Genomic DNA, 27,807 nt, shown 5'->3' with positions numbered 1-27,807 from the left:
TGCCCTGCTCTCGGCTGCGGACCAGGACAAGTGTGTGCCCACCTCCAGCCTCTTCACTTGGGTCCTTTCGAACTCCAGGCGGGTCTCCAGCTCCCGGATCTTAGCTTCCTGCCTGCTCACCAGGGACTTGTCCACCATGGACTGCTCCAGGAACTCCACTTGGCTCTGGAGGGCTTGGAGCTGGGGGCCAGGAAAAGAAAGAACTGAGCCCAGGAGAGAGGGGGCAGATGACCGGAAGGCTGAGGGAGCAGGGATGCACAGGGGAGCTGGAAGGATGGGGCCCCGAGCCAGAGGCATTCCCCACCTGTGCTCTTGATGCTGGCACAGATTTTGCCCTTTGTAGAGAAAGGTAAAAGCCAAGGACCAGAGAGGGAATAGAAATGTGAAATGAGGCAGCTGAAGCCAAAATGTCTACTATGGTGATATGGCTCAAAGCCTAGGCCTTCACAGCTTTGATGCTGCTCTGGATTACTAATGACTGAGAGGAGCGCCTACTATCCCATGAGCTTGGGGGTTCATTCCCACATAGTGGCCCCGCACCCTCTTTCTACCACGGAAGACCCTGGTCCCCACCTTCTCCTGCAGCTCTTGCTTCTCCTTATTGGCTTCTTCTAGCTGAGCCTGGAGATCATTCATCTGTGCTAAGTCCCGCGAGGCCTGGGGAAGGAGTGAGCGCTGCAGCAGGATCCACCATGAACACAAACCCCAGCCTGCCACACTGCACACCGAGTGCTGTGCCGGGGCATGGAGGCTTGCCACTCCCAAAAGAAGTGGCGTGTGAGGGCCTGTGAGGAGGGCCACAGGGACAGCGGGGTGTGGAGGAGCACCTGAGCCACAGCTGCCTTGTGCTTCTTCATCAGCTCATTCATGTCCTCCTGATCCTCTTCCAGCCGGCTTTGGATCTCATTCTTCTCACGCTGAAGACGGCTCAGCTGCTCCTCCAGCTGGACGGAGGCAAGACAGAGCAAAGGGCATCAGGCCTCAAGCGCCTGATGGCACGAGGTGGCAAATCTGAACCTCCCCATGCCACCTCCAATGGGAAGGGGGTGATGTCGGAGCCGGGCCCAGCCACTAGAGTGGGGTCCAGACCGGAGGCGCACAGGGAGCTGAGGGAAAGCTGTCTTTGCAGCAGAGGCAGACCCTGGGCTAAATGACAGCTGCTTCCTGGCAGCTCTTTGAAGGCTAATGAGAAGGCAGAAAAGGTCTACCCAGAACAGAGCAGCCCGGGTGGCTCAGCAGTTTAGTGCCGCCTTCCGCCAGGGCGTGAACCTGGAGACCCAGGATTGAGTCCCATGTAAGGCTCCCTGCATGGAGCCTGCTTCTGCCTCTGCCTGTGTCTCTGCCTCTCTCTCTGTGTCTCTCATGAATAAAATATTAAGAAAAAAAAAGGGTCTACCCAGAACAAATGACCTATCATCCTGGCACCAGCAATCTAGGCCCAACCTGCATGCACTCTGCCCCCTTTAGGCCTTGGGGAAGGACCCCTCGAATGTGCAAGGCTCTCTTGGCTTGGATTCTCATCTCCCATGGGACAGCCTGCTCTCTGGCCACTGGGCCCCCCAGTCAGTTCTCTCCTGGGGGGAGGGGAGGAGACAGCCAACAGCAGCTTCAGGAAATGAATGAATCTATTAGCCTGTAATTCCAAACCAAAATGACTGTGTTGGCTCCTTCTCGGCCCCATCCATCTTGTTACCGGGCTGTGGGGAGCTGGGGAAGCCTCTGCCAAGAAATTTATTAACTCGGATTTAAATAAAATGGTAATTTTATAACAGCCTTTTTTAACACAATTAAAGAATTTGAGTTACTCACCTGAAAACTGCTGAGGAGCACAAATGTCACAGGGATAAATCAGGCCTGTGAGATTGGCATCTCTCCACAGACAGGTGACCGGCTGAGGGGGCCACAGAGCCCGGAGCCAAGCCCAGCCTCACTCCCCATCCCCACCCCCCACCCCCACTTCCCCTGCCCAAGGAGGTACTGGTGTCTGCATCCCAGTAATGAATTCTGGGCCAATGGATGGGCTGTGGGAGAGGTAGGGAATTAAAAGGGAAGCATTAAATAAAAGGTCTAATTAGCTGCCGCTTGGGCTTGTCAGTGGGCTGGCCAGGGGAAGGGGAGGGAACTGGAGCCATCCCATTCTCTTATCGGTGCTTCGGCTAATCTCTAGGCACCTGTTTACATCCCTCAGCCATATTAGCTGCCTTTATTTATGGTGTCGGGGCCTGTGGCCAAGCTCCCACAGGCAGGTGGTTAAATAGGGAGCCAGGCTCTTGCTGGCTCCCTCTTCCACCTTGCCCCCCATCCTATGCTTCTGCTCTGGGTGGGGAGAGGCCAAGGAGGGGTGGCCTGCTCTCCCTGCCAAAAGCCCTGGCCTGAAGGGAGTGGACCAGGGAAGGGCCCATATCTGGGGGGATGGGAGCTACAGTCATGGCTCTATCCCCCCTCGGCTCTATCCTCCCTTGGCCCATCAAGCCCGACCTGCACACCCCAGCTCCTCACCGCTGTCTTGGCTTTGGCAATGTCATCAATCTGCAGGTGCAGGTCTTCCATCTCCACCTCCATTGCTTTCCGTGCTTTCACGGCTGCTGCACAGGTGAACTCTGACTCCTCCAGCTGGGCACAGAGCCACCCCCACCCCAGGGAGGGGCGTCAGCCAGTCCCTGGGGGTGGGAGGGCCGGACAGGGGGCTCACAGGGGAGAGGGAGCCCAGGCGCTCTGGTCACTTCAGACCCCGGGGGCTGTGGCCTGCTGTGATGTATGCAGGCATCTCCTGTGGCAGGGTTGGCAGATGCAGGGACCCATCCCCACCATCCTGGGGCTTGGCATTCAGGCTGTACGGCATGCACAGATCCTAGGGATCTGCTGGCTATGAGTGGTCTCTCTCCCTCCCCGGTTACCTTCCTTCTCAAGGACTCCAGAATCCCTGAGAGGAGGAGGCAGGGAGAGAAAGCACTGAAAAAATAAGCTTTGTTGCCCCTTGGAGCTGATGACTTCCTCTCTGGAAAGATACCTGGTTCTTCAGCTGGGCGATCTCCCTCTTGCTGGGTGCATTGTTCTTCAGGTGATCCAGCATGATCTGGGCGTCTGCCAGCAGGGCCTTGGTACGCTTCAGGTCTTTCCGGAGCCGCTTCTCAGACTCCAGGTCCCGCTGGCTCACCTGGATGGACAGCAGAAGGTGGGGCTCTGGGCTCTACCGCACAGCCTCTTCCTATCTTCCCCAAGCCTGTGGCTCACCCTTGCCCTCATCCTCAGGGTCCCCTGACAAGCAACAACAGAGGAAATGCCGGGGTCATCATGCCCGCCAGTGAGAAAAGCCTGGTGTGCCACGTGTGGTGACACCCCCCATTCTACATGTGAGGATGGTGGGCTCTACAGACCCTCCCCCCCACCCCCAGACCCCACTCATGGGCCCAGCTTTGCATCGCTGAGATTCCCCTCTCAAAGGCCGAATGGCATGGGCCATGGGCCAGGCCCCATAGGCCAGGCCCCACCAGCAGGCTCTGCTCACCTGTTCACTCAGCGTGGTGAGTTTGCTTTCCAGTTCCCGCTTCTCTCGCAGCACCTTCTGCTTATCCTCGTACTCCTCCTCAAGCTGCACTTCCATTTGTTTCAACTGGAGTGCCGTGGGAATAGAGGCCCATCAGTCCCTTCAATGCCTGGTGCCAGCTGGTCCCCTTCCCTGGGGGATCCTATCCCCCCCCACCACCACCACCCTGGGCAAACTGGGGGCAGGCTGAGCCTGGGTGACCCAGAGGGGTCAGACTGAATTCAAAGTTCCCAGGGTTTCAAAGCAGCCTGGGAGGGAGAGCAGGTATTGTAGGCCATGCACAGCAGCCCCAAGCAAGACCTAGAGCTTTGCGGGAGAATGGGCAGGCCCTGCTGGGCTGGCCCAGCTGACTGCAAAGAAAGCAGGGAGTATTCACTCCTCAGAGGACTGAGCTTTCTCTAGTCCCTGAAAGCACACATCCCAGTCAATGGCAGGAGCTTGAGCAGAGGTTGTTGGTCCAGAAGGGCAATGGATGGATGGATGGATCATGTAGCTAAGGTAGGGCAACAGAAAAGCCCTTACTTTAAAGCTGTGATGAGGGAACCAGGGTTTGTACTGGACATGCTAAGTGCCCACTGCCCTACCTTCTTCTGACATGACTGCCGAGCCTCCTCCACCTCCTCATCCCGACTTTCCACCTCCTTGGAATGGGTCTGCCTCATCCTCTCCATCTCCATCTCTAGACGTAGCTTGGCCTGTAGGTGGTTGGGAGTATGGACTGGGTTCCTTTCTCAGCAGCACCCTGACCCCTGCCCACTGGACCCTGATGGCCAGTTCTCCCTAGGCTCAGGAGCAGAGAAGAGCTCTGCCTTGCTTGTGGCAGCCAGCTCCTCCAGAGAAGCCAAATTCCCTCACTAGATGTCTGACACAGGCCCAGAGAAAGCTGCCAGACATGGGGACAGTTCTGCAGACTTTCCATTTGCCCTTTAGGCTCTAGCTCTCTGAATTGACATGGTGGCTCAGTTGCAGGCTCGGTAGGCTCGTGGCCTTCTGGCTGCCACGCGTCCCGAGCCCCTCACCACTAGAGCTCAATCGAGGTTTGTTTTTGTGGAAGCTGCATGAAAGCTTAATTATTTTCACACTGGGGCTGGCACAGATCAGGTGCTCACTCAACACAACTGCATGTGGGAATGTGCCCTTCTCTGGCTACCCCCGGGTTAGCTGTGGGGACAGTGGTGCCCTCCCTTGGCCAGACCCTGTGGCACCTGCTCCAGCATCTGAATGGTCCCCGCCTGCTCATCCAGCTCCTCTTCCTGATCCTTGACTTTGGCCTCCAGGTCTCGAAGCTGTTTCTTGACCTTGGCTAGAGAGGCCTCATCCTTAGACTCTTGGGAAGAAATGTCCTGGAGCTCAGCCTCCAGCGAGACAACCTTCTGGGTGAATCCGGCAATGTCCATGTCTTTTTCCTGGAGTAAAAGAAAAGATGTTGGTCCCATGTTGGTTTGGAACCAGCTGTTGCCCGTGAGGAGGATGGGGCATGGGTGGTGGGTGGCTCACGCACTTCCAGTTGCTGCTTCAGGCTGAAGGCCTCAGCAAGGAGCGTGTCCTTCTCCCGCTGCAGCTTCTCCCGCTGCAGCTTCTCCCGTTGGGCCTCCTCATGCGCCTGTGAGAGCTCGCTGTCAAACCTATGAGGGAGCCAGGACCACCAAGGTGACTCCGTCAGGGGAGGGAAGAGTCTGGGTTTCCGGCACCCAGAGGCTTCCAGAAAGCAGGGCCATGGACAGGGACAGGATGCAAGCAGAGGGGGACTCACACAGCCCAGAAGTGAGGGATAGCCCAGAAGTGGGGGATATCCAGGATCCCAGGCCATTGAGGCCCTGCTGGCAACCTGGTCTAGGATGGGGAGGGGGGCATCTCACTGAGTGGGTCTAAGGAACCCTTATACCAGGTGAGCCTAGGAGGGACCTGCAGACTGCTTTCAGGGAACAGGTAGACAGGCTCTCCTCAGTTTTTTCATTTCAAAAGATCAAAGAATGTAGGACCAGGGTGAGGGTAGAGAGGGCACTGGAATATGCAGAAATGGATGTCCTGCCTCATCTAACTCACTTTCCACAGTTCAATTTGGCAACTCCAGATAAGCAGCTGGCTCCAGCCCCCACCTCTGGGTGCCAGCCCCCGGGCAGGCCCATGTGTCCCAGCAATACCCGTTTCACCACCAGGACCCCTTCCCGCCACCCCCTCAACCAGGCCAGAAGCCAGCAGTCCCACTGTGCCCAGCTGGCAGTGTGCGTCGGCAGGTGCATGGTCCACAGCCATGGTTGGGGCCTCTTCCTTGGCTCCTCTACCTCCCAGCCTATTTCCCTGGCCCAGTGACTCTAAATAAGGAGCAAATTGCTGAAATGCCTCTTAACATCTTTTCTGAATAACTAATAAGGTTCATGTTGGAAAATTGGAAGGCTCCCCCCAACCCAATCCCACATCAAAAAAAAGGGAAGGAAACTCTGGGCAGCAGAAATGAAACCCAATAAGTTGCCCAGCAGGGAATGTAGTGAGATGGTAACTAGGCCAGGCTGGCACTGCCATGGGTGGGGGGGCTTGAGAGAGGGGTCCCACTAAGGGTGCCCCCCTCTACGTGAAAGGGAGGATGGGGATAAAGACAAGAAGTAGGGTGGTGGAGAGGCATAGCCGTCTCCCCTCACCTTCTTCAAGTGGCACCCAGCTGGCAGGACAGCAGAGTACCAAGGAGGCCCAGGGTCACCGGAAGGACTCAGCTCTGCCCTGCTCACCCTCAGGGGTGGGGCTGTCCCTTCACGAAGGCACCTGGGACCTCTGCTGAGAAGCCCTCCCCTGCAGAGAGGAACCAGGAGCTCTTCCCACTCCCTGGGGCACCCTGCTGTTCCCAGGGTGTGTGGGTTCCCCGGTGTTGCTAATAAAGGCAGCCCATTCCCATCCCCAGCCAGGGAAATTAATTTAGATTGGATCTGATCCTGTGAGGGCTGCTTCCCCCCACCCCCACCCCATGTCATTACCATAATGAGATGGAAGTGGCACAGTAGTTCAACAACATTAGTCAGGAGAGTGTGTTTGTGTGGCTGAGGCAAGTAAGATATGGGGGCAGGGGGCAAGGGGCAGGGGCACAGGTGCTTTCTGCACAGGGCTTGGTTGAAGCTCATCCTCACTGGGCCCAGGCAGGGGTGATGGGCACACACTGTGGGGAGCATGTCCAAGAGCAGAGGCATGAGCAGGCCTTCCGAGGGGGTGTGGCCAGAGTGCTCCTCAGAGGTCAGGGGTGAGACCTGTTCACATTCTGGGACAACAGGCCATGCAGGCAAGGCCTCTGGCCAAATTCAAGCCCTCTTTCCTTCTCTCTTCCCTGGCAGGGGAGGCAGGGAGCCTTGTTTGGGGTTGTGCTAGGAAGTCTTCTATGTCCAGGGCAGGGGATCCACCCACCTCCTCTGCTTCTTCTCCAGCTCGTGGTTGCGGACCTGCTGGCCCTCCAGGTGCAGCTTAGTGTCCTGCAGCTCTGCCGTTAGCCGCTGGCACTTCTTCTTGAGCTGCTGCAGGGCCCGCTGGCTCTCATCGATGTCTGCCTGCAGGTCCCCAAGCTAGGGCCGAGATGTGGTACAGGGCCAGCAGCCAATGAGGGGCCAGGAAGTATGGGGGGAGAAGGTGAGGAGAAGAAGGGGGTGGTTAGCGAGGGAGAGATCCAGGGTTGAGGGATGGAAGTCGGGGACATCCAGGGAACCACACCTCTCTAACAATGCTTTGCCCTTGGGCATCCCCAGTGAGAGGCTAAGGCATCAACCCTACCCCAGTGCTCCCAGGGCTCGCCTGGCCCTTCACGGCAGCAAGCCCCTCCCGGGCATAGGCCTCCCTCCTTTCAACAGCCTCACCCGCCTCTCCAGCTGCCTCTTGTTCTGCTGCTCCACCTCCAGCTTGTCTTCAAACTCCTGCTGGAGCCGCTTCTTGGTGAAGTCCACCTCCCGCATGGCTCGCTCGTACTTCAGGCGCCACTCACCACCTGGAGGGTCAGGGGCAGACAAGGGATGGCTAAGCTGCTGAGGGCCTCTGAGAAGGGGCAGCAGGGGGAGACAGCCAGAGAAGGGACAAAGGTCTCTGGAATGATGGCTTCCTCCCAAGCCAGGAAAGGACTAGAGAGGGTGCATGGCTATGTGTGCTATCTTCTCCCCGGGGACCATCACACCCTGGCCCCCAGACCCTGTCCTTATCACGGCTGTCATGGCTCTCCACGACAACCCCCTGCATTCACTGCCACCTCTACTTCCTCATCTATTTCTGTCACTAAAGCCTTCTGCCAGCCTACAGAAGAGAGACAGGTCCAGGCCAGGGGTGTGGCTGCCCAGGGTGGGGAGGCCGAGCACCTCTGGCCTCAGACCCACCTGTGTCATCATCGTCCACCTCCCCATTGATCTCAGCTGCCCGGATGAGGCGGGCCTCCATCACCTCCATCTCCATTACCTCCATCTGCTTCTTCAGTGCATCGTACTGGGTCTGCAGGAGGGAGGCTTATGAGGTTACCATCCCTCTCCCTTGCTCAGTATCCACCATGGCCCTGAGCCATGCAGACCCTGGGCGCGTGCTTACCCCAGGTGGACAGGGGTGCAGGGCCATCTGTCCTTGGGGGGCAGCAGATGGACACTGGAGCGTGGTGGTCACCAGCACGGCTGTCTCCACCCTGGCCCTGCCCTCACCTGCAGCTCTTTCATCTCCTTCTCGGCTCGGAGCCTCTCCGCGGCCTCTGCGTCCAGCAGCTGGGAGGCGGACTCTCCCGTGTTACGTTCATCAGTCAGCTCCGATGTCAGCTCTGAGATCTGGGGTTGGTGGGGGAGGGAGTCGCCACCAGTTGAAATTCCTGCCTTACTCAGCTGGAACCCCCAGGGGACCTCCTGGGCCTGGCACTCTGCACAGGTGGGCCAGTCAGCCTGGTGCGGGGAGTCACTCACCCGGGTTTCCAGCCGGTCATTGCTGAGGCGAAGCTCGTTCCGCTCCTTCTCCACCTTCTCAAGCTTGCTCCGCAGCTGCTGGATCTCCTCCTAGGGTGCCGTTAAGAGGACAAAGTGAACTGGAGGCTCTGAGAGGCTGGGGCCTGGAATCTCCACCATTGTGGGTGAATGAAGCTGGGGAAGCTCAGGCCAGGACACAGGGGATAGGAAGCCACTGTCTCCCAGGGGCTCCTATCCCAAGACTCTTCCCTAGATGCTGGGGATGCCTGAAATTTTAGACTGAGAGGCTACCCAGGAGCTTGGCCAGCACCCCACAGGGAAGCCTTCTGTTTGATGGGCATCATTCAAGGCTCTCTGAACTATAAATGAAGAACACTTGGGAGCCCAAGACGAGCTGGCAAGAATTTTGCCCACATAGAGGAACTCCTCCTTTTCCATTGATGTGGCCCTTCTGGAGCTGTTACGTACGTCTTTGCTCCGGATCTGCTCCTCAGACAGCTGTACCTCGATGAGGGGCCGCACAGTGGTAAAGAGTTTCCACCAGGCCCAGTCCTTCACCCCTTTGTTCTTTTTGATGTTCTTCTGCACACAGCGAATGGCCAGGTCCTGGATCTAGATTGGGGTGAGGGTGGTGCACAGCAGGGCTCTCAGTCCTAAGCCCTGCCCCTGGCCCTGCCTCCCCCAGCACAAAGGCCAGGCTGCTTCTCTGGCAACCTAACCCATGGTTCAAACATTCCCTGTGCCACCCCTTGCTTCCAGCTTCTCCCATCCCTCAGAGAGCGGGCGGCAGAGAGCCTGGCCCTGGGAGCACTGCACTGGGCACTAACCGCTCTGCCGTCATTAGGAATAATTTCATCTGCTTTATTTGCTGCCTGATTATTTCCAGCACCCTGGCCTAGATGTGCTATAAAACCTAATCTTGCTGAAACACAAGAGGCGGCGGTGCTGGCTGTTTTATGGACTTGCTAATAAGAAAAGGAGTCGCTGACACAGCTCCTTAATCTTCATGGAGCAGCCTATGATCCAGAGCCCACCTTTGCCTAGGCGCTGCCCCCCCATCCCCACCCCAGGCCCAGGCCCCATGGCCCCACTGCTAGGTATTCCAGCACACTCATAGGCACCAAGGAGCTCAGAACACTTCCCTGCCCTGGCCCAGGGCATGGTGGCCCCAGGAAGATCCTGCTTCTCCCCCAGGTGACAATAACTCATAGTCCCAAAGCCTCCTGCCCCAGCATGTTCCCTTGGACTGCCCCCCACCCCCACCCCAGGAACTCTGCATCTAGGCTGGGGACTGGGATGGAGATACCCCTGGAACAGCACCTTTTTCTTCTTGAAGTGCTGGCGGGCCAGGTAGCCTCTGCAGGCTGCCTGGAACAGGGTTAGGTTCCTGCTGGTTTGTTCATCCCGCTGTTCCTCTAGCCGGGCCAATGTGCCAGCCCGGAAGAACACCTGTGGAGAGGCAGTCCTGATGAAGGCAGGAGATGTGCTGAGGGGAGCCCAGCAGAGAAACAAGCAGCTGGCACAGGAAACTAGCCAGCTTGGGAGGTGGCCCTGGGAAGAACTTGAAAATCCAAGGGAACAAGGGAGGAGGGAGGGAGCAAGGAGAGGCCCCAAGAAGGCTGAGAGGGGAGGGCTAGGCTGGTGGCTGGGGAGGGTTTTTGGGAGAGGAGGAGTAAGGTGGGAAATCTAACTTCAAAGAGAGATAAAAGGAGAAGGAAGTCAAAGGGAAGGTATCTGGGACAAGAAGGAAATACAGCAGCTACAGTCAAATGGGGACAGGACACCCCTCGGCAATATCTAGGGCGGTTTCTTCCCCGAGGACGGCCAGCAGCACTATCTGTGCCCCCATGCCCACAGCCCACTGGAGCACCCAAACACAGGGGCCAGCTGCTTGGGTCAGGTGGAGTGGATGTGGTGAAATTGTGTAAGGAGAGAAAGGTCCAGAAGCCATGCACAGAGAAAGGGTGGGGCCCCCTCCCCACTCAGTCTCCTCTTTAGACAGCCTCCTCTTTCATTTGCCAGCATCCCGCCCCCACACACACACCCAGGTTTCAGCTCATGAAAAAGCCAGGGGATGGGTGGGGGTTGGCCCAATCAAGAGACCTGTCCTACAGGTTTGGGGGCTGGAGGGCAGATGGGAGAGGAACCAGCTGGGCGCCCCCACATCCAGCATTTCCTCTCTCTCTTTGGTGCTCCAAACTGGGACTGGGTAAAGTTTTCCCTGCTAAGGGAAGAAGAGGGGGGAATTTACAGATGAGAAGACTCCAGGATCCTCACAGAGGGCAAAGGGATACCTAGGTATATGCCCACCTCCACCTTGCCCAGGACACAGAAAGTTCCCTTCTGTGGGGCAGAGAGAAGATGTGAACTCTGTGGGAAACACTCAGAACCAATACGTACAGTATCCCTAAGGCTCCCTTCAGGGAAGAAGTGGGGAGAGGGCCTACACTTTCTGCTGAGAAAGCTTTGCCTCTGGCGACTCCACAGAAACCTAGTTCCCTGGGGATGGCCTAGGAGAAAGCCAGCTCCGGTCCTCAGCAACACTTCCTCAGATCCCACACTGGCACTGAGTGCCTGGGTTCTCCCATGGGCCTCAAGCCCTACCCGAGCCTCAATATCTCACAATGCATGAGCCTGAGATTCCTCCAGGGGTGGGGAATATCTGAGTCCCCCCAGGACTGCTCCATCTCCCCCAGGTGACAATAACTCATAGTCCCAAAACCTCTTGCCCCAGCACATTCCCTTGGACCCCCCGCCCCAACCCCACCCCAGGAACTCTGCTTTGCTGTCTAAGCTGGGGACTGGGATGGAGATACCCTTGGAACAGCACCTTTTTCTTCTTGAAGGTAGACATAGGTGCTAGTGGTCAGCACACACAGCTGTCTAACTAGGGCAGAAGGGAGGTGGCCAAGGGGATGGAGAGCGGTCCCTAGATGGCCTAGGGACTGGAGCAGGGAGCCTGAGACCTCTCTTGTGCAGCTATGCATTAGTGGGGGTGAGTGGGGGTAATACTCCTTTTGAGTATTAGGTGAAAGCTCAGGACCTCTCTTCCCAGCATACCCATCCATACAATTTTACAAACAGAATCAGGAGGCTCTCAAGATCCTCTAACACCCTGCCTGAAACCCCCAGAGTTCTGTGGGCTCAGACAGCGACCCCCTCCTTGAAGCAATGCCACAAATATGCAGAATCTTTGCTCACCAGCCATCCAACCACAGCCTAGAAGCCCTGAAATTTCTCTCCCAAAATCAGATGTGAGAAAACATCCAACTTTGCCTCTAATTTCTGAGTGTGAATGGGCCCTGGGGCTCGCCTGCCTCAGCCAAGCACCTGGGATGAAGCAGAGGGTCTGAGCTGCAGCTGGGAAGAGGACCAGCCTGTACAGGCCCTCTCCTGACCAGGACATGCCTTGGAGGAGGTGCCACCCCAGTGCCAGCCAGCAGCAGCCCAGCCTGCCGGAGGGGCAGGAGCCCGCCCAGGAGCCGGAGAGGCTGAAGTGAAACTTTGGCTGCGGGTTTCCCAGGGAGGAAGTTTGGCTGGCAGCCCCTGAGCAGACAGATAGTTGGGGAAGGGGAGAGGTTGAGTCAGATACAGTAAGAGACCAAAGCCAGAAAAATAAACGGAAAGAGTGAGGCCACAGAAGACCCAGAGAACAAGGAAAGAAACAGAAAATGACAGAGCCAGAAACCAAGGACTAGATACCAGCAGGAACTGCCAGGGCCACAAGGAAAAGGGAAAAGCAGCAGAGACAAAGATACAGCCAGGGGATGGGAAAGAGAAGGGCCAGGCTGGTGACTCAGGATACAGAACAGAGAGAAAAGAGTGGACAAGCAACACCAAGCCTTCTTTGCGAGCATCTCCATGAAGCCCTGGCACCCACAGTTCCCTCCGTCCCTGCTGACAGGTAGACAGGCTTAGAACCCCTCCCTGGCTTCCACATGGCCTCCCTCCCAGTACAGCCCTTGGAGCACATACGTGGACGCCACCTGTCAAGCCTCCCAGTCTCAGGAGAGAATGGCGAGCAGGGCTCCTGCCTGTGGGAGGGACGCTCGCCTGACCCACTGGCGCAGAGTGATGCGGCACACTGGCACCCGAGGCCGGGCGGGCCTGCCTCTCATACACCACGTTCCATTCAGGTGAGGAATTGGACTTGTGGGCAGGTGGCGGCGGCACAGCCTCGCTGCATCCTGCTTGCTCTGCTGGGACCCTGGCAGCCCTCGGGGGGCCTCTAGAGCACTCTGCCTACTGCCTTCCTGCTTTGTCCAGCTCTCCTCCCTGCTGTCTTGTCCTCCCCGCTCCCCACACCAGGACTCAGGCCAAGTTCAGGGCCACCTTCCAACCCACTCCCTCTCCCCGACGTTACAGAGGTTCATGGTCCTGAACGAGTCATTCCTTCAGAGGGTGGGAAGTCAGGTTTGCTGCAGAAGGGGAGGGCCAGCCGTTTGGACACGGGTGACCAGAGTGGGTGCCGGGCCTGGCCATCCTCACCCAGCTGGGACTGCTCACCCGGCTCAGGCCCATGCAGCAGCTGCTCTTCTCCAGATCCAAGGACTCCAGCAGCTCCTCCACTGCCTGCAGAGAGAGGCCTCTGTCAGGAAGGCCAGGGGCTGCTCCCCCGACCCCGGTCTCTATGCAGGGTTTTGCCTAGGCACGAGTCCCTCCCCAGCCTCTACTGAGGCAGTCCATTACTTATTCAACAAGTGCTCTTGGGTGGGCTTCCACTGCGTCAGGCACTAGGTTAGATTCTGGGGACGTAAAGATGACTATGAGGGCAGTAAGTTATCTTGTTGGCGAGAGAGGCAAGTGAATTAGTGAAGTATACAAAGGAGACGGCACCTAAGTCAGACAAGAGATCACGGAAGGTGTCCTGGAGGATGGGAGGTGTTGTTTGTGCTGAGTTTTTGGTTCTAAGGAAGAATTAGGCAAAGTAAGGGAGAGGGCATTTCAGGCAGAGGGACAAGCACAAGCAAAGGCATGGAAACACGAGACAAGGGAATGTACTGAGGAAACCAGGCAGCTTGGGAGTGAAGGGTGTGGGGTGGTTAAGGTACTGCTAGAAAGGTGGGCAGTAGCCAAAAGGGGTGGCGCCTATATGGAGACTGGATGGAGGCCCCCTCAGGCAGCTACTGCAGGCGTTCACAGGAGAGGAGGCTGAAGCCTGACCCAAAGGGAAGAAAGAGGCGGAAATGCCGATATGAAGAGATAGAACCTTGCACCTGCAGGTGTGCAGAGGCAGGGTGGGTGACAAGGAGGAACCTAGGGATACACCCAGGTTTCTGACTTAGGAAGCTAAACAGAAAATGGTGCTGCTCTCCACGGTAGGAAACAGAAAAGTGAGACTAAGTTTAGGAGGGAATGGAATCTGTTTGGTCTGAACATGCTGAATTTGAGGTGTTACAAGGCATGTAGGTGGAAAAGTCCAGAAAAAAGCAGCCAGATAGAAACACACGTCTGAGGTTCAGGAGAGAGGCCTGGACTACAGGTATTGATGAGAGTCGTCAATACATACGTGGTGATGGAAGTGACGGGTGTGAATGAGATTGCCCAGGAAGAGGCTGTAGAATAGAAAGCACAGATGGCCAAGGGCAGTGTCTGAACGGAGAGAGAGACCTTTCCTGCAGGGGCAAGTGGAAGAAGGGAAGCTCAGCAGGATGAGAGCATGGCCAGGTGTGGCAGCAAGGAAGCTGAGCAGAGAATGTTTCCATAAGAATGGAGTTGTCAATGGAGTCACATGTAGCCAAGAAGCACAGTAAAGGGCACCACGGAGGGCAACGGACAACAGATCAGTCCCAGGGTGTTAGGGCAGGGATCTGGGCACTGGAGGGTGGAGGAACGGGTTGGGGCAGGCAAGAAACAGACAAGGGTCCCATGTGAGAGAGGGTTGATGGGAGGCTCCTTTCCCAGCACAGGATCTGCAGAATGTTTATCCCCTGAGAGAAAAGAGAGCCTGCAGCAGAGTAGAGGCTGCAGCACTGATGAAGTAGGACTCCAGGGAGCCACAGGAAGTGGATTCCAAAGCACAGGAGGAAGGCCTCTCCCACCCAGACAGGAGGGCTGAGGAAGAAGGCACCAGAAGAGAACTGAAGAGAACATACAGAAGGCAGAGAAGGAAGCCAGAGCCTCAGTTTTATTACCATTCAGAAGCAAGGTCAACTGTTGGGCAGATGACCTGGGGAGGTACAGCAGGGGGGAATTCAAGGAGAAAGACTGAATGGCAGGGAAGGAGCTTGGAACAGGGGCCAGGGAAGGATGCGCCATATGAAAACCTTGCCAGGACACATCAAGGGCAGTTGAGGCTGGAGGCCATGAACCCATAGGACTTCCAGTCCGCCTGGTTGTATAATTTTCTCCATAGCCCTTGGGAACCCCAAATGGAGGAGTGCAGATACCTGAAGGCTGGCCCTTCACTGTGGGGGGTGGGGGACATGGGCAGGTATAGGGAGGCTCAGGAGAGCTGAGGGGCATGGAGGCCAAGTGACCAGAGGGCTGGACCATGGCATCAAGGCGGAGCAGAAAAGAAAGTCAGAAGGGAATGGACACAGCAAAGAAAATGGAGTGGGGTACAGAAAGGAGAGGTCTCAACAGAGTCAAAGAGCAGGTGTCCTGAAAGGAGGAGAGAAGTGAAGTGCGCAGGTAGGAGGCTGTGGTCAGAGAAGGCCATGTTGGAATTTATGATTTCTCAGGTGAAGCATTTCCAGGGCTGACAAGGTCCTGGGTGCAGCCATGAGTGGGAGGCTGGAATAAAGGTCTGGGGTGAGAGAGAAGGGGGTTGTGGGTGGCTCATCTACACGCACACCAAGGTTGCTCAGGACATTGGCAGGTCCTGGATGGAGAGAAGTTTTTGAGGTCTCTGTGAATGTGGGTCTGTGACTTGGGGGGCAAGGGGAGAGGGGCTTTCTGCCCCATTTTGCACAGCATTCTCCCTTTGGGGGAAGCCATCCTAAGGTCTGAGATACCTTCAGAGTCAGGCTGGGTGCCTGAGGCCAGAAAACAGTGAAGGAGGCTTCCTCTGCTCAAGGAGCCCTCTGGCTCTCTGAGGGGCTGCCTCTGGGGGTTACAGCCATGAGTTTCTGAAGCCATGAGTTCACCAACCTGTGCTGACAAGAGGCCGGAGCCTTTGGCTTACCCTGGCGCTGTATCAATCTTGCCCCTAGGAAGGATGCTTGCCCCACCTCTGGACAGCTTTGCTTGCTGCAGGAACCCGAGTCCCTGATGTGGAAGTGAAGGCTGAAGGGCCCAGGTGCTACCAGTGGTAACACCCCAAACACTAGTTCTTATCTGCATCCTGAAGGCTCTTAGATGACTGGCTGACCAGAGAGCAGAGACCCCCAACTCTGGCCTCCAAAGGAGGTGACTCTTCTCTGATTCCTATGGGCCATGCCCCAGGCTGCCTTCTCCCCACTGGCATAGCTGGGCTACTACATGTCCCTGTCCTGGCCCCTGGGTGGCCAAATCCAGGAGCCTGAGCAAGGGCCAGCCCAGCTCTCTCCAGGGGAGGGAGGGTAGCTGCTCGGAGGGATCTGCGCAGAAGGAAGGGGGTCTGGTAGGGCTCTGGGGCCCAGACCTACCCGCCTTTCATCCATCACAATGTAGTTGCGCCCATGCTTCTTGGTCAGGTGTGGGGCCAGGACGTCGAAGCGGCGACGAAACTCGGAAAACACCATGTGGTCTGGGTAACCTAGAGAGAGGGCAGCCCCGAGCCACGTCTGTTGGCCCCTTGCCTGCTCCTGGCACACCAGATGGCCACTGGTGCCCCAGGTTGCACACAGGGACAGTCCCTGAAAGGGGAAGAAGCTACAGGGGGAGGAGAGCCTGAGTGTGGGGCAGGCCTGGGAAGGGAGGGTGGAGAGGGAAGAGGCAGGGGTGTGGGACAGGAGACTGCAGGACACTTAGGGCTGCCCTCCAGGGGGATTGTAAGGTTACAACGGGTACAGGTTCCTTTAGAAGGAAGCAAGCTCCCCGTCAGTGAGGTGTGTGAACAGAGGACGGCTGACCACCTGGGGATAATACTATGGCTAAGAAAGATGCTTTCTAGCCTCTGTGTCTATGACTCTGTTAAACCCAGAGAGAACAATGGCTTCAGGACTTAACAATGAAAAAGAAAATAGGGTAACAGACCGTAGCAAGAGGAAAAGGGCACAGACTTGGGGTCAGAATCCTGGCCCTGGCTCATGGCACCATGTGACTTTGGACAAGTCACTGGACTCTCAATTTCCTCATCTTTATTATTTATTTTTAAAAAGGATTTCATTTATTTATTCATGAGAAACACACAGAGAGAGGCAGAGACATAGGCAGAGGGAGAAGCAGGCTCCTTGCGGGGAGCCCAATGAGGGGCTTGATCCTAGGACCCTGGGATCATGACCTGAGCCGAATGCAGATGCTCAACCACTGAGCCACCCAGGTGTCCCTCAGTTTCCTCATCTTTAAATGGGGGACCTACCACTTATCTTGTATGATAGTCCTGCGGTTTGAATGAGAAAATATGTAGAAAGCACGTTTGGCTCACATGGTGGGTGTTCAATAAAATGCTCCCTTCCTTTCTTCAGTTCCCAGAAACAGGATACAAAAAGGGTGGCCCTTCCTGCTCCCATCCTGACCTTGGGCCCCAGACTGCATGAGCAAAAGAATTCTAGATTCTCTTTCCCTGCGGAGCGTTACCTCTAGCAGAGACGTCCCTACTGTTTAGGCTTGAGGCCAGGGCAAGTGGTCAGACGGCTTCTGGCTTGGAGCGAGGTCGGGATGGAGGCTGGTAGGAGGTCACCTTGAGCCCATGGTAGAGGACACAGTCACAGAATTTCAAACCGAAAAGGGGTCTTAGGCCAGATACAACTCATCTCCCAGGCATAGGAACCGAGGCCAAAGCAGTGGCCCAACTGGCTGACTCAAGGTCACAGGGTTGCCGCCAGAGGCAGAACTGGACTCCAAACCCGGGCTCTTGAGAGCCTGTCGGGGGCCTGCTACGCTATGCCGGCTTCATGAGCTCCGGGAAACCCTCCAACTGGGAGATGAGGCTGATGCATGTGCCCGATAATTGAAACAGGAGGCGGGGGCCGCTGAGGGGCCAAGACAAAGTGAGCTATTGATTGTATCTGAATTGCAATTAAATTGATGGGCCAGAATAGCAGGTCTGGACGCCTGGCATCTTAATTAATCATCAGCGCTATCGATGGTGGCTGGGGGCTGGGCCAGGGGAGGGGGGCCTGCTGCTGCTGGCCTCATCGATCTGCTTGTTTGAGTAAAGCACATTGATTTTGGTTCAGAGCGGTAACAATCTGGTTTTGAAATAATAAACACCAACTCCATATCAAGACGTGGGGACAGATCGATGATTTATTTGGAGCAGGGCAGGGAGCCTGCTTTGTGGCTTTGGCTGCTAAGGAAAAGTGATGGTGTCTATGGGGATGCCTCAAAGGGACCTGGCTATGGGTGGGTGGGACCCTGCTGGCTCTCCTATCAAAGGAAAAAAGGGCAGAAATCTGGCAGCCCATAACTTCTCAGGCAAACGAACCCCCTACTTGAGAGGCACGAACTCAGAAGCTGGTCTGCCTGGGTCCCATCTTGCTCTGCCACTCGTGAGCTGTGTGACCTTGGGCAAGCTACTTAACCACCCTGAGCCTCAGTCTCCTCATCTGGGGATGGTCATAGTATCAATACCTCATGAGGCTGTTGTGAGCCTTAAGTGAGTGACGTTGTATGGTGAGTTCAGAACAGTGCCTGGTACACCATAACTGCTCTAATAATGTTAACTACAGTTGATCCTTGAACAGCATGACATGAGTTAAAGGTGCTGGCCCCCTGTGCAGTTGAAAATCCAAATGTAAATTTAACTCCCCCCAAAACTTAATGACTAATAACGTATGGTTAACTGGACATAACAGCAGGTTAACACAATGTTGTGTGTTACATGGAGTACATACCGTATCATTACAGTAAAGCTCAAGGAAGGCAAATGTTATTAAGGAAGTCAGAAAGAAGAGAAAATACGTTTATCAGAGTGTATTACAAAAAGTCCACATGTAAGTGGACCCACACGGTTCAAAGCCATGTTGGTCAAGGGTCAGCTGTGCTATGACTCTCACCCTTTCCAATCCCTCCTCCAGATGGGTCTATAAAAAGGATCTGTCTGACCTTTCTTGGGAAATTTAAGTACCTCAGAAAGATTTAGCACCTCATCTCTCATTCAGGGGTATGGCCCCGCCACCTGGCTACTCTCAGAGGTAGTTAGCACCACTGAACAGATGGCTCTATATGGGCATGGGTCTGCTGCCACGGCCAGGCCAGAGCAGAGCAGGGAACAGCGGAGGGGGAGTTGTGTGAACGGGGCCTGTGGGGCAGGGCGAGGAGGGGATGAAGAGGACTGGATGCCGGAGGGAGAGGGGGAAGAAGGGAGTCCTGGGTGGGAAGGAAAAAAGAGAGGACCAGACTGCGCTGGAAAACCACCACCAGAGCAGGTACCAGAGCAGAAAAGAGATCTAGAGCCAGTCCAGAGACAGGAAGGGAGTAGTACCCCTCTAGCCCCATGGGTCACACTTAGAAGGTAGAGAGGAGTAGGAACAGCCCGAGAAAACAGAAGCAGGAATTGAGTGGGAAGGAGGCCCCACCTTGGCGGTACATGCGCATGGCATCAAGCAGGCGAGAGCCACGGAGCTGGGCACGCAGTAGGGGCACGTCCAGCTGCAGGAGCCCAGCCTCACAGTGGTCTCCTGAGGGCAGGTCCAGCTCACTGCTGCTGCTGACTCGGCGGGAGGATGCAGACCGGGGCTCCCCGGCCCAGCCCTCTGCTACGGGCAGGAAGCAGTGCACGAAGTGCAGCTTTGACTTCTTGATGGTGTCAATGAGGGCGTCCTGCCAAAAGGAAAGAGATGCGCCTCAGTGGGTTCTGATGGCCCAGCCAGTGTCCAGGAGAGCCGGAACCAATGGCAGCCACTTGGCTCCTCCCAGGATGGCAGGTGTCCTGCCACTGGCCAAGACATGCCAAGCCTGGACAAAGCCACCCTCACTAGGCCTGAGTGGTCTCTGAAAAGAGGACCCACCAGCAGCAATCACATGTGAGAGTGGGATGCTGAGTGGGTACTGGGTCAGTAGGGTGTGCCCAAAGCAGCCAGAGAAGCCCCAAGAGGGCCCTAGGGCCTAGGCAGGCACACTCACCACCTGCAGCTTAATTTGGATGCACAGTGACTTCTTCTTGACAGCCGCCATGCCCGTGGTGAAGGTCTTCCGCATGCTGGTGGCCCGGCGCAGCGCCAGCTGTGAGCCACCCTCCAAGCCTGCAATGGAGCCTGACAGCACTGTGGTGCCGCCTGCCCGGCCCAGAAACAGGTTGCTAATGATTTTCCTACCAGAGGTGGAAGGGCAGAGGAGGAGAAGAAGTAATTTTGAGAGAGTAGCAGAGGGTGTCTTCCCAGTTTCTGGGACACCCCCAAAATCCCCATATTGCCATGGCTGGAGGCCTGGATATTATCTGGCCTGGGGCTGCATGTCCCAAATCCTGGAGAGAAACTGGAGGGAAATCTTTGAATGGGAAGAAGAGAAAACTAGTGGGGGGCAGGACAGAGGTCTAGAGTAGGCAGGGATTGAACACGGCAGAGTGATCTGCTCTTGGTCATCACTGGGGAGGGCAGAGGTCCAGTGTGGCAGGAGGGATTAGAGCCCAACACTCTACCACGCCATATAATCTGTGTATATTTACTGGTTGTTCTCTGCCTCTCCCCTTGCCCCCAGTTGGGCAGGGAGTTTTCTTTTATTCACTGCCATCTGCCAGGCACCTAAAAGAGTAGATGCCCAATAATTATCTGCTAAATAAATAAACGGATGACAGGCCTTATGTGACTGACGGGTTTCTAAAGCTACTCTTGCCTTCTTTTAAGTTTTTTATTTGTATCTTCTTCTTATTATTATTATTATTTGTTAATTCTTATTATTTTTTAAAAGTAATCTCTATACTGAATGTGGGGCTCAAACTCATGACCTGGAGATCAAGAGTTGCACATTATTCCCACTAAACCAATCAGGTGCCCCATTTTTTAAAGTTTTGCTTTTTGTTTTTTGCTACTCTTGCCTTCTGTGAAGAATGTGGAAGTGCTATTCAAATTTCAAGGTGCCTCCAACCATATCCATAATTGGATAACCATATCCAATTTATAGGTGCCTCCAACCATATCCATCCCACTTCTACTCCAGGAGGCTGCCCCCAGGCCCTCAAGACCAAACTGGGCTTGGCTGTCACCTCTCAGGAACCAGAGGCTATCAAGCCTGCTGGCGAGGGGGCCTCTGAGACCAGGAAGCCCAAAACCGGCCCTGGGGATTGGACATGGCAGAGTGAGTGGTGTTCTTACTTCTGGGAGTCCTGCAGGAGCCGGGGGGCATTCTGGGTGGCTGGGTTCTGTTTGGTGTAGCTCAGCCAGCCAGATACATTGTACTCAACCCAGTTGGTGCCGTGACTGTGGCCCAGGAGAAAATGGTGTGGTTTGCTGCTGCGTAGGAGGGGGCTTTGGCCTGAGGGTGGGAGAAGTAAGGTTCAGATCATCAGGGCACAGGCCCAGAAAAAGCCCAGGCACTCTGGGCTTTCTAGGCAGTACCATCTCAGGAGAGGAGGAAAAGGAGCCCTCCAGGGGTATGACTCACTTTTTTTGTCACCTTCCTGAGGGCCATAGTAGGAGAAAAGGCGCTCCAGGAGGGCATCCTCAGTGGCCCCTGGCACTAGTGCCTCCTCTTCCAATAGCCATAGTAGGCCCCTTGCCTCATCGGTGCGTGCCAGCGAGCGGACCTATGGAGAAGTGAAGAAATGCCACCATGTCACATGGAACCCCTGGCCCAACCACACACTATAAATATGCTACACATATGCACATGCACTACAGCCCATGACACTCACGGCTGACAGCCTGTGGAGCAGCTGGGCAGCAAGGAGAAAAAGACTAGAGAGAAAAGCCCACAGCAAAATCTATTTCCTAGGAATTGTGTCCAAAGCCACCAAAGCCTGAAGGGCTCTTGTTAGCCATCCTCATCCTCTTGGAAGTCAGCAGGGCCTTGGGTGAACCCACATTGCCCTCACTCTCTGGGCATCACATCCCAGGCAGATTAAAGGAGATGAAGTCTGGAAGGCCTGGGGCAGGGTGCATGGTCCAAAGGAAGCTCTCAACCAGCAATGGCTATGGGGTTAATCCTGGTCCCCCTGACAGTGGAGAGCCAGAAATGGCTTCGAGCCCTGCAGGTGGAATCCCTGCAGGGTCAGAAACTCAAAGGTCAAAATGTAAGGCTGGTGATTTAATAGATATAAATAATAATAGGTGGAGCCAAGGTGACTGAATCACACCTGTCCCCATCTAAAGGAAAGAGCCACCAGTTGGTGGCCAGCTGCTTTCCTGGAAGAACACTGGCCTAGCATTGGTAAATGCTCCAGCTTTTCAAGAGAAGGTGGAAACACAAAATTCTGATTTCTAACACCCTGTGTGGATCACACAAATGAGGCCTGTGGTTGCATCTGGTCTCAAGGTGCCTTTTCCAAAGCATTTCCAAGTCTTCCTTGAGCAAGGACAGAATCTTCTCCACACCCCATGCTTGCCTGGCCTTTCAGGAGTGGGGGGCAAGAGAAGTAAGAAAAGTGCCATCTTCCCTCTCTTTGAACCCCGCTGCTTGCATCTCCACCCACCCCACGGCTGCCCAGGGGAGTCAGTGTGACAACCAGGAAGAAGCAGAAGGTGGCCAAGAACTGGTGGCAGCTAAGGTCTCAGAGTGGCTACAGCTACCTGGCGTGAGTGGGCAGTGCAGCCATTGGACAGTGAGCAGCAGGCTCAGCACTGAGGGGCCCCTGTCCCCAGAGGGGCCAAGGACTATCAGATAAGAGAGCAAAGGGGAGGGATAGCCAAGTCCCATCCGGACACTATCTGACATGCCCCCCCTCCTAAGCCACATGCACTGTCTTCCCCACACCTCCTGGGAATGGCAAAGGCTCTCCAGGAGGCTGGCACGGAGACCCAGATGTCAGGAATAAGAAGACAGCTTCCCAGGGGAGACACAGAAGTTGCGCACTTTAAATACTTGTCCCAGAGGGACAGTCTCCCTGCCCCCCACCCCGGCTGCCCACAGGAGGAGGGGGGGGGACAGGGCTCAAAGCAGAAGAGGGCAAATATGCCAGAAGAACCTTATGCAACTTGTCTGAGGATGATCAGTAAATGCCAAGTGCTCATCAGGTCAGCCAGGCCCCCAGGGAGCAAATTGCCTGAGATACAAGTCCAAAGTGTGACAAAGCCTGTCCCTAAGGTTGAGGTGCCAGGGCTCACATTCAGAGCTAGGTGTGGATTCCCTATTTGCACAGACTCCTTGCCCACTCTGCTCAGCAGCATCAGTCTCTTGGGGACAGCGGGAGGGATTACTATGTACTCGGGACCCAGCCCAGCCCTTGTGGCCCAGGAGGAGGAAACACCAGGGCTCCTGGCAGACATACACAAGGCTCAGCTAGTCACGGGACAGGGCCCGTGTAGGAGCAGGTATGCCTCCCCAACCCGGTCAGACATCCTGGGGCTAAGGCTCTCACTGTACCAGGGCAGAAGGAAGTGCCACTTCCTGGCCAGAGCAGTGAGAGCAGCAGCAGTTCACACGGTGAGGGCTCCACCGAGGGAAAGGCCCAGACAAGGGGAGAAAAGGAGAGCCCGGGCCCTGGCTGGAATTCCTACCAGGGACTGATGGGAGGCTTGGTCCACAGCTGCCACAGAATCATCCGTGGCTGGCTCCAAGTCGTCAAACGCCAGCTCAATGTTCTCCTAGGAGGGAAGGGTGAGTGGTGATGAGCACAGGCCACTTGAGGGGTACAGCCCTATGTGAAGGCCAGGAGGGGGTGCTGGGTCAGCAAGTCTAACCTTCCATCCCTCTCAGGATCTCCCCTCCAGCAGCCCCACTGACAAGTGTTCACAACCTCCCAAGGCACCACATGGCATTTTGGGACAGTAAAATTTGTTTCACCTTCTTGAATACTGAGCTAAAGTCACATAGTACTGTTACTTGGGCCAGGTGATGAGACTACACCAAATAAGTCTACTCTCGATTTCACACAATCATCCTTGAAACACTTGAAGATAGCTGTTTGCTTCCTGAATCTTCTCTCCAGGATAAATATCCTCCCCAGTTCATTCATCTCACCTGCACATGAAGTAGGATTTCTAGATCTTGTCCCATCCGAGACACCCTTTTACAAAGGAGCCCTACATAATCAGTCAGCATTGTAACAGGTCAGGAGCCAGGGGGAGGCCAGCAGAGGCCAGGCCTGACACACACGGAGGCCGGAACTGCATGGTGGCAATTTGGGTCCTATGTGGGTGCCTTGAGGGTGGGCAAGGAGGGGCTCTCAGTGGCCCTGAATGCATCTGCAGCTCCTTGGAGAGCAAACTCTCTGCAAAGTAAGAATATAGCCTGGGGCAGGACAAGACTACTAGTCTGGAGAGCATGGGGAAACAGAAATGACAAACAGCAGAAGTGGGGAAGGGAGCCACCAGCCAGGAAGCAGGAGCCTTCCCACTCCCCAGAAGTCCTCCCTGTGGGTGCCAGGAAGCTGAGGCTGGGGGCAGGGGCTAGGGGGTAGGCAGGCAGAGGCAAGGTCAAGTGCTACCTCCTTGTATCTTTCTAACTCCTGCACAAAGGTGCGCTCGTGGAAGAGTCTCTGCAGCCGGTCCTGGGCGTAGTTGTGGCACAGCTCCTCAAAGGAGGCTCCGCGGGCCGACCCACCCTGTTCAGGGTTCTGGAAGCCCGGAGTGTCCACAATCATCATAGAGCAGAGTGAGTGCTGGCTGGACTTGAGAGCCCTTCACAGGGAGAGCCTGGGTCAGAGCTGGCCCCACTGGTCTGCCCGTGGTGCCCGGGCAGCCCTGTTCTGCCACAAGCCAAATCTCCATCCCGGCCCAGGCGCCCAGAACCCTGGTGGGGAGGCTGTGCCGTTCCTCGCCCGCAAGGACAGTGAGCCCTCTGCTGGTGGAGAACAGCTCTGCCTCAGCAATCACACCAGCTGAGAGAGGCATCTACTCCCCCTTTGTCAAGGCAGGAAGCTGATCAGCTTCTGGGTCCTGCCAGGCACTCACCTGTTCACCAGGGAGACGAGAAGGGTGAAGAGCTCACTGTAGAGGCCAGACGCCATGCCCTCTAAGCACTCCAGCGCACTCAGTTTGGGGCCTGTGGGGCAAGAGCCTCAGCTCTACCTCCTGCCCACCCTAGGGGATCCCTACAGGGTATGCTCTCTAGCCACCCAGGGTCAAGTCAGCATGGGGCACTGGGGCTGGGCCTCTCCCTCTGAAAGAAGTATTTATTCACTCCAAGAGTCTCCCCAAACCAGAGAAGAGAGCAATGAGCCCTGGGTGAGGTCTCCCAATCACAGCCACCAGCCAAGGGGCTCAGTGTACCTGTGCCATCTCCCAGGCTGCTCTCCTCAGGGCCCTGGCGGAAGGAGGTGGAGCGCTGCAGGGTGCAACCCTTGTGCTGATGCTTGAAAATGGCTGAGGACAACTCTTCCAGGCTGCAGCCCAACAGGTACGCGGCCTTCTGGGCCCACTCGTGGCGGGCAAACTGCTTGCGCCCAGCTATGGGGTAGAGAAAAGGATCTGGCATCTTGGGTCTTTCTCCTTAGTCCGTTTGATGACCGCTCTGCCCTTTGGCTCCCATGGCCAAGGACTAGGGAGTGAACATGTTGAGTTAAAAATAGTCCTGATGATGCCAAAAGGGCTTTAGGCAAACCAGGGACAGCCAGGAGCTGCCAGCACTTCCGGGGTCCCCTGCGGTTGGAGAGAATGAACAGGTCCTAAAAGAGGGGGGAATGCCACAGTGCTGCCACCGGAGGGCACCCAGGCAGCTTGGAACAGCCCTGTTAGAGGGCTTAGCCTCAGGAGTCCCAACTTGGGGAAAGACAGTCAGAGGAGGTGCAAGCCCACCTGGGATGAGCATGAGAACCACTGTGCCCATGGGGGACACATCACAAGAGAATCCTAGTGCCTCCCTCTCCATGAATACATGAGGATCCTCTCCCTTACCTCCAGGCGTCTGCCAGGGGAGACCACGAACACCCACCCATGGCCCAGCAGCAGGGAACGTGGAAAAAGCCTCAGGGGAAAGGGAATAGCCCACGCAGACAGACGTGCCTCAGCCAACATGTGTCTAATCACAGCAATTAGGGAGAGCTAACAAGAAACAAGGTTTTACCTTCAGCAGCTTCTGTAAGGCAAAGGACCAGCATGCAGCATGCAAAGAAAAACAGTGTGTTAGCAAACAGTCATCAACTGAAACTGCCAGGCCCACGGGAAGGGACTGTAGGGGGTGGGGGTTTGTGAGGATGAGCAGGCGAAAGAATGGAGCCACATTCTCACAGACTCAAAAATACACACAAGCACACGCACACAATCTCAAAGGAGTATGTTTATGGATGTAATCACATTGACACACACACACACACACACAGACCTATGAAGACACTATACATGCATGCACACACATGTGCGCATGTACACACATACTCTGGAAAATATTGGAAGCTCTGAGGAGGTAACAGACCCTGCTCAACCAGGTCCATGTGTTGACCACCCAGAGCTGTCTGCCTGCGGTCAGTGCTGGGACAGGGTTAGAGGAAACCTGCTTTTGTCACCTCCTCAGAGTGAAAGAACTTCCTCAAGACACAGCCAACACGCCTACCCGCCTGCCCACCTACAAAGTCTGGAGACTTCTTTAGCTTGGAGCTTGCTTCCTCTTTGGCAGGGATGCCACCTGCTGGGATTGTAAGGAACCTGACACCTAACCGTCTGTTCCTCCAGGCACCCACCCACCCACCCACCAGTGCCTTTCTCCCTCCTGCTAAGCTGTCTGGGGCCCTTCACGTCCCAGAGGAGGAGGAAGCCAAAGCCCAAGGTGCTGTTCAGAGTCAGCATCCCTCTGAGAAAGGGGAGAAAGGGGTGAAGAGGTGCTCAAAGTGCCCGCCCATCAACGTCACCTCAGGGGAAGACAGCAGTGCTCTTCCAGCCACACCAAGCTCTAGCCATTCACAAGCCCCCAGTGCAAGTGCTGAAGCTGCAGCCCCTTTGTTACCACGGTGCCTGCTGCCCCCTAGTGGTCTCCACCTTACCATGCAAGAGGAAGAGACACCTGCTACCAAACCGGTAAAGAGAAAGCAAGACTGGGGGGTGGGGGGTTACTGGCCTCAGAAAGCCCCAAGAAGTAAACCCCCCCACTCCATCTAAGCCCCATTGGCGGGGGGTGGGCATCCCAAGATGCAAAACAAGTCGAAGCAGCTATCCCTGGGATGCTGAGAAGCCTCATGGCCAGCAGACCCCCTCTCCACCCTCAACCAGGAGCTTCTCCCAGGCCAGTCCCCTCCATTATGGCAGAACAAGTCCATTCCCCAGAGAGAGAGCCCCAGCACCAAGATGGGACAAGGTGGCCTCTATACCCCAGGGAGGGGCTGAGGTCAGTTACCCGCTTGCTCCTCAGGGGCCTCTGTCAGGAAGGGAATAAGAAGAAGAGTTATTTCAGGAGGACTGCTCTGAGTTAGAACCCTTTATCCCCTCAGCCTCTGAACCGCCGCCCCCTTGTTCTTCGTAATGCTCTGCATCACTGCCATCCAGGTCCAGTGGTAGAGATGCTCCTCTGCGTGCTTGGAGCCTTCTGCTCTGATGTGGGGGATGGGGAAGAGGCACAAGCAACAGAGGGGTGTCTGATAACAGAGCTGTGCTGGGTGAGGACAGAGTGGCAGGGCCTCCACAAGCTCTCCCAGGAGATAAGCCAGGCTGTTGGGACCCACGGTGGGTTACCTTTGGTGGCACCTGCAGCCCCTAAGTGGTAGATGGCAGCCAGGATGAGCCAGCAGGCTTTCTGTTCATCTAGGGAGATGCCCAACACCTTCATGGCGGTCTGGAGCTTACTGAACTGCTGAGCTGCCTTCTGCTTCTCCTCAGGCTGTACAGACAGACAGGCATGCTGAGACCACATCTCCGAGGGGCAGTCCCTCTCGGCATACCCCCATGCTGCTGAACCCTCAGAAAGGGCAAGGCTAGGGAGAGCCATCCAGCTGGAACTGAGGTCCTGCTCCACCCACATGGCACTCCAGGCTACTGGAGGCGTCCTCTGCTCTCAAGGCCCAGGACTGCCAACCCAGGCCCCATAGGCCCCTCACCTTGGCCAGTGGCACAATCCCAAACACATTGTTCTCTGCCAAGTGGTTCAAGTGGAGCTCTGTCCTAGGGGTACAATAGAGGCATCAGCACAGTGCTTGGCCCCCATGCCAAGGGCCCTCTCTCTACCAGGGTGGACACAGATCAGCTTCCAGACTCTGAGTTCTGTCCGCCCATCATGCCCTACTATCAGGCCAGCTGCTGCCACCTTCCC

At 55.9% G+C, this 27,807-nt stretch overlaps 1 protein-coding gene across 26 annotated transcripts in view; it reads right to left on the bottom strand.

Moving 5' to 3' along the window:
• The window catches only part of MYO18A (myosin XVIIIA), a 96,765-nt gene that overhangs the window by 14,713 nt on the left and 54,245 nt on the right, over window positions 1–27,807 (bottom strand). For 18 of the 26 annotated variants that reach the window (XM_041725050.1, XM_041725069.1, XM_041725049.1 and 15 more), the window contains 30 exons: window positions 27,596–27,659; window positions 27,234–27,378; window positions 26,899–26,919; window positions 25,636–25,647; window positions 24,843–25,019; window positions 24,525–24,615; window positions 24,059–24,251; window positions 23,130–23,216; window positions 21,079–21,220; window positions 20,790–20,949; window positions 19,603–19,789; window positions 19,056–19,299; window positions 16,020–16,129; window positions 12,958–13,023; window positions 9,772–9,900; window positions 8,920–9,063; window positions 8,452–8,541; window positions 8,200–8,319; window positions 7,888–7,999; window positions 7,381–7,508; window positions 6,938–7,092; window positions 5,049–5,172; window positions 4,753–4,953; window positions 4,132–4,242; window positions 3,509–3,613; window positions 3,011–3,157; window positions 2,500–2,613; window positions 828–944; window positions 574–657; window positions 43–180 (listed from right to left, as the gene is read on the bottom strand). In XM_041725050.1, the coding sequence (XP_041580984.1) occupies window positions 43–180; window positions 574–657; window positions 828–944; window positions 2,500–2,613; window positions 3,011–3,157; window positions 3,509–3,613; window positions 4,132–4,242; window positions 4,753–4,953; window positions 5,049–5,172; window positions 6,938–7,092; window positions 7,381–7,508; window positions 7,888–7,999; window positions 8,200–8,319; window positions 8,452–8,541; window positions 8,920–9,063; window positions 9,772–9,900; window positions 12,958–13,023; window positions 16,020–16,129; window positions 19,056–19,299; window positions 19,603–19,789; window positions 20,790–20,949; window positions 21,079–21,220; window positions 23,130–23,216; window positions 24,059–24,251; window positions 24,525–24,615; window positions 24,843–25,019; window positions 25,636–25,647; window positions 26,899–26,919; window positions 27,234–27,378; window positions 27,596–27,659 (3,718 nt within the window). The remainder of the gene's footprint in view (window positions 1–42; window positions 181–573; window positions 658–827; window positions 945–2,499; window positions 2,614–3,010; window positions 3,158–3,508; window positions 3,614–4,131; window positions 4,243–4,752; window positions 4,954–5,048; window positions 5,173–6,937; window positions 7,093–7,380; window positions 7,509–7,887; window positions 8,000–8,199; window positions 8,320–8,451; window positions 8,542–8,919; window positions 9,064–9,771; window positions 9,901–12,957; window positions 13,024–16,019; window positions 16,130–19,055; window positions 19,300–19,602; window positions 19,790–20,789; window positions 20,950–21,078; window positions 21,221–23,129; window positions 23,217–24,058; window positions 24,252–24,524; window positions 24,616–24,842; window positions 25,020–25,635; window positions 25,648–26,898; window positions 26,920–27,233; window positions 27,379–27,595; window positions 27,660–27,807) is intronic. The other 8 variants (XM_041725055.1, XM_041725062.1, XM_041725064.1 and 5 more) reach the window with 2 other exon arrangements.

The sequence above is a fragment of the Vulpes lagopus genome, chromosome 12, assembly GCF_018345385.1.
Source record: "Vulpes lagopus strain Blue_001 chromosome 12, ASM1834538v1, whole genome shotgun sequence".
In the NCBI taxonomy this organism is placed as follows: domain Eukaryota; kingdom Metazoa; phylum Chordata; class Mammalia; order Carnivora; family Canidae; genus Vulpes; species Vulpes lagopus.
Note: the sequence above shows the minus strand (reverse complement) of the source record. Positions and strands in the feature narration are given on the sequence as shown.